Source organism: Palaemon carinicauda, chromosome 18, assembly GCF_036898095.1.
Source record: "Palaemon carinicauda isolate YSFRI2023 chromosome 18, ASM3689809v2, whole genome shotgun sequence".
Taxonomy (NCBI): domain Eukaryota; kingdom Metazoa; phylum Arthropoda; class Malacostraca; order Decapoda; family Palaemonidae; genus Palaemon; species Palaemon carinicauda.
In genome coordinates, this window is record NC_090742.1 from 120,680,468 (window position 1) to 120,685,467 (window position 5,000).

General features: G+C 32.5%; 1 protein-coding gene across 1 annotated transcript in view; it reads left to right on the forward strand.

Moving 5' to 3' along the window:
- Positions 1 to 5,000, forward strand: part of LOC137657522 (uncharacterized) — a 59,350-nt gene that overhangs the window by 47,969 nt on the left and 6,381 nt on the right. The window contains exons 12-13 of the mRNA XM_068391861.1: positions 3,341 to 3,512; positions 3,731 to 3,863. Of these exons, the coding sequence (XP_068247962.1) occupies positions 3,341 to 3,512; positions 3,731 to 3,863 (305 nt within the window). The remainder of the gene's footprint in view (positions 1 to 3,340; positions 3,513 to 3,730; positions 3,864 to 5,000) is intronic.

Here is a 5,000-nt window from a genome sequence, read left to right on the forward strand (position 1 = left end):
GTTACTTGCCTTAGTTATAGACAGGCACTACGCATCACAAGGAACTGTCTATCCTTTGAGAATTTAGCCAATAAATCCTCTATAAATTTAGTCAGTCTATTCAAAGAGAGAATGATAGAAGGACTGCAAGTCCTAGGCGCAGCGGGGTGCTAAGAATCTCCCGGTTTATAAATACTAAAGAAGAATTGAAATTGGTAATTGGTTCAGATTTCAGAGTTACGGCAAGTGGCGTATGAATTTATAGAATATAGATAGGATATCGTGGCCTTAAGGAAACCAGGTTGTAAGGAAATTAGTAAGGAAATCTTAGACCAAGGAAAAACACACACACACACACACACACACATATAATATATATATATATATATATATATATATATATATATATATATACATATATATATATATATATATATATATATATATATATATATATATATATATATATATCTATATATATATACATATATATATATAGATATACATATATATATATATATATATATATATATATATATATATATATATATATATATATATATATATATATATATTATTCATTAAGAATATATAAGTTATAAGGGAATGGGTAGGAATGATAAAGACACCGAAAGGAGAAAAGGCATTAACCGAGTGGAGATCTGTAAACAGTTGATTGTCATTTGCAAAATTTAAATCGAAGTAGTGCAATATGAGTGTTATAGTTAACTATCCAGCAACAAATGATTCCTTTGAAGAAAGACAAATAAATACTATGAAGAACTGCAGAGTGAACTAGATTATATCCCAAAGAGAGATATGGAAATTGTGATTTGTGACCTCAGTGCTAAAGTTAGAATGAATAATCTAGGAATAGAGAATGTGATAGATGTTGAGGGTCTTGGTGAAGTTGCGAATGAAGAAGTAGCATATTTTATAACTTTTTGTTCTACAAACGATCTTGTTATAGTAGGTACTCTTTTTCAGCGTTAGGACATCCACAAATATACATGGACTTCACCATGTGGAAATAAAAAATATCAGATAGATCATATAGTTAATAATAAAGATAGAAGGGGGACTCTGAGAAATGTAAGATAGCTAGAGAGGTGCAGATATTGGTAGAGATCGCCAACTCCTTATTGACACAAGAAATGAAAACTGAAAGCATCCCACCTAAATGTGAATGGAATACCTTGGCTTGATACAACTAAACTTCTAGAAGACAAGCACAGAGAAAAATTTGCAATTAAACGTAGAAAACGATTTGCAGTCTTAGAGACTTTAAGAAACAAAGGCCAGATACCTAATGAAGAATAGTGTGATATCAAGGACATATATCAGTCAGTGGTAGCAAGATTTTGGGGCATGTAGTTACAAGGAGAAAGCCATTGATATCAAATGATACTTGGGATACTATAAAAAAAGAGACAAAGACAGATATCGATTGTTGAAAGTTTTTCAAGGAAGTAATATAAATTACAAGTTAAAGCGTGTCAAGTATTCCAGCAATGATAGTGAGATTGTGAGGTTAAAAGAAAAGTCAGGAATGACTGGAGAGAATATCTGGACAGAAATGCAGATGACGCTAACAAAAGCTATGCAGTGACTCCCAGAGCACTTAAAAGTTTATTTTACCGAATGTGGCATGAAGAGGCAAAACCCTGTGAATGGGATCTGAGAGTGATGGTGAAAATGGCAAAACAAGAGATATGGAAGATTGCAATAATTACAGAGGCATCACTCTTACGTCTGTTGTCATGAAAATCTATAGCATGTTTAATCTAAAGAGACTACAGAGAAAGATTGATGAAAAGCTGAGAATTGAACGAGCAGGTTTTAGAAAAGTTGGGAGTTGTACTGACCAAATTTTCATTTTACAACATGTACAGTAATTTGCACAATATAGAAATCTACTTTTGATGGCAATTTCGAACTATGAAAAAGACTTTGATAGTGTGCACCAGCCAATTTCGTGGATAGTCCTGCGGTATAATGGAGTTTCCCATAAGTATGTTAATTTGATTAAGTCTGTTCATGAGTATGGAAAGTGCAAAGTTAATGTTAATGGAGGGTTATCAAATGAATTTCCAGTAAACATTAGAGTACGCTAGGGGAATGTGTTGTCATCCATACTGTTTATCATCCTCATCGATTTTGTAATGCATAAAACAGTTGGGGATTGTGGAGAAGGATTGGACTTGATTGGTAATAGGGAATTAGTTGACATAGAGTATGCTTATGAGGATGTTCTTACTAGTAGAAAACCACAGGATTTCTAATGCTTGCTTACCCGAATGCATGAAATATCACATGAGGGGAGGGGGGCCTCAAGGTGAATAGAAGGAAGACAGAGATGATGAGAACAGAATATGTAATGGAAAAGGAAATATCATGGAAAGGAGAATGGATTAGTGAGGTAGAATTATTCAAATATTTAGGAACTACGATGTCTAATACTGTGTCTTTAGAACTGGAGTTTATTGAAAGAATGAAGAAAGAAAATCAAACAAAGGCTAGACTAAGTAAAATTTCGAAATCAAATCGCCTGAAATTACATATAAAGATCAGGCTATATATCAGTCTAGTGAGATCTGTGTTACCGTATGGACAAGGGTCTTCGTATGACAATGAAACAATATCCAACAGATTTTGTAGATTTAAGAAGAATATTGGAAGTTAAATGGAAGGACAGGATTAGAAATAAAACTAAATGAGAGATTACTCAGGTGCCATATGTGGATGAGATCCTGGTGAGGGGTAGATGGAGATGGTTTGGGCAAGCTCTCAGCACTCGCAAAGAAAGATTAGCTCATCATAATTTTAACTGGGCACATCAATGCACTAGAAGAGTTATAAGAACCAGGCTTACATGACTGAGGACTATGAAACGTGAAATAGCAGACGATGAATGAAGATATGTTGATTTAAAAGCTAAAGACAGAGGCGACTGGCGAAATCTATCCGATTCCCTTTGCGTCAATAGGCGTAGGAGATGATGATGATGATAGTTGCTATAGGTTTCCGCCAATTACCACCGCTATTTCTACCAAAGAACAATATTTTATAACTAACTTGGTTATCCAATTGCAAATATATCAGTAGCAGGTGGAATATCCTGTTTTTGTCTGCAAATGAAATACAAACGAAATAAGACTCACACAGTTTTTAGGTGTCTTTAAGTCATCAAATTTGATTCTCTTTGCTGATGAATTATTTGAATAAATTAAGACATATATCAGGTACAATGAATGAAAAGTAATAATTGGAAATATAATTTGTAAAGCTATTTCACTTAAAACTTTTCAAGCATTGGGAAACTTTGAATAGTGTGACAGAGGAGCATCTTTTTATTTTTTAGAAAAGGGGCCCCATTTAAAGAGCGTTTCTTTAAGGCCATAATTCACTTGTGGGAAAGTGGGATTTCCGACCGATGGAAGAACGAAATACAAGATTTGACCATAAAGAGGAAAAAAGAAGAAAATGCGAAAGAAAATCGGTCAGATGTTAAATCCGAAGCCAACGTTTTATCTGTGAGTAAAATTAAACGAAGAATGAAATATAACAATTAAGTAACTTATTAGCTGATGGATGATTTTGAAATTTAGGAGATTTTCTTAATAGAATATATTGATTACTACTACGGTTTAGTTGTACAATAACATCTTTCTTAAATATCATCCTTAATCATGCCCTTTAATATCTATACTCATTGTATTTGTTTTCTGTTTTATTTTTCTCTCTATTAAAGGGGGAAAGCGACAAACGAGTTTTACGAACACAGCATATGTTGGGTGTTTACCTGATCCTAATCGTTGGGCTGACCATCGCTCTACTGACATTTGCTGCAGAAAAACTCATCCAGAATTTGGACTTCAAAGATGGTTAGAGATGAGATTTGGACACGAACAGCCACTATGACATTTCTATGGTGTAGAATTACAAATTATAATTGTGTTGTGTTGCATACCGTAAAAAAATACATTACTGCAAAATATGAGCTGATTAGGAAAATAAAAGTGCAAGAACATTTAAATTGTTTTGGTAAGAACCCTCTCTGTAAACAGGTTTTAAACATTTTCTTTTTTTACATAACTTTGGATCAATGAATAGTTCATATAAAATTTATTGATCTAATTTAAAATTCTATCAATTTAGCGTTCCATCTTAAGTAAGACATTGTAAAAAAAAAATTCAACTTAACAAATGATTGATGGTAATGTTGATACTTTCTATGTCTTTATGATTATGGATCTCTGGAGTTAATATTCGATAGATATGTGGAGAATACTGATAAATGAGTGGGAATATTTTGGAATTGCTTTTTGGAATTTGATAGTTTTATGGTTAACAGGAAATTTAAGAATAATATAAAGAAATTTACGCTAAAAATGATTGACTGTCCTTGATATATAAGGACATATTCACATACCTAAACAAAATCCTGTGTGAGTATTTATCATGTAAATATGAGCTCACACACGCACACGCACGAACATACACACACACACACACACTCACACACACACACACACATATATATATACATATATATATATATATATATATATATATATATATATATATATATATATATATATTTATATATATATATATATATATATATATATATATATATATATATATATATATATATATATATATATATATATATTTTCGGTTATGCTCAGCTCCCTCCATCCCTAGAGTAAGGGGGAGAGGAGTAGTTATACCTTGCCAGAAAGGGGGTTGTATGTACTTGTGCGCGTGTGTGCATATTTGTCTAAATATTTAGCCCTCATTTTGACGGGTCGCGCGCACTAGTGAAGAATAAAATGTTGGAAAAGGTTCAATGTCAGATTCGTTCATGGAGGTTAGATTATGGATCAAAAATCGTTATGGAATATATATAAATAAGAACAAAGGCAGTTGAGTGATTTAGGATTGGGAATAGTTCATTAACAAAAAGTGACCTACTGGAAGTAGAGAATAGCTATTATGTGATTTGGTTAGAATTTTAA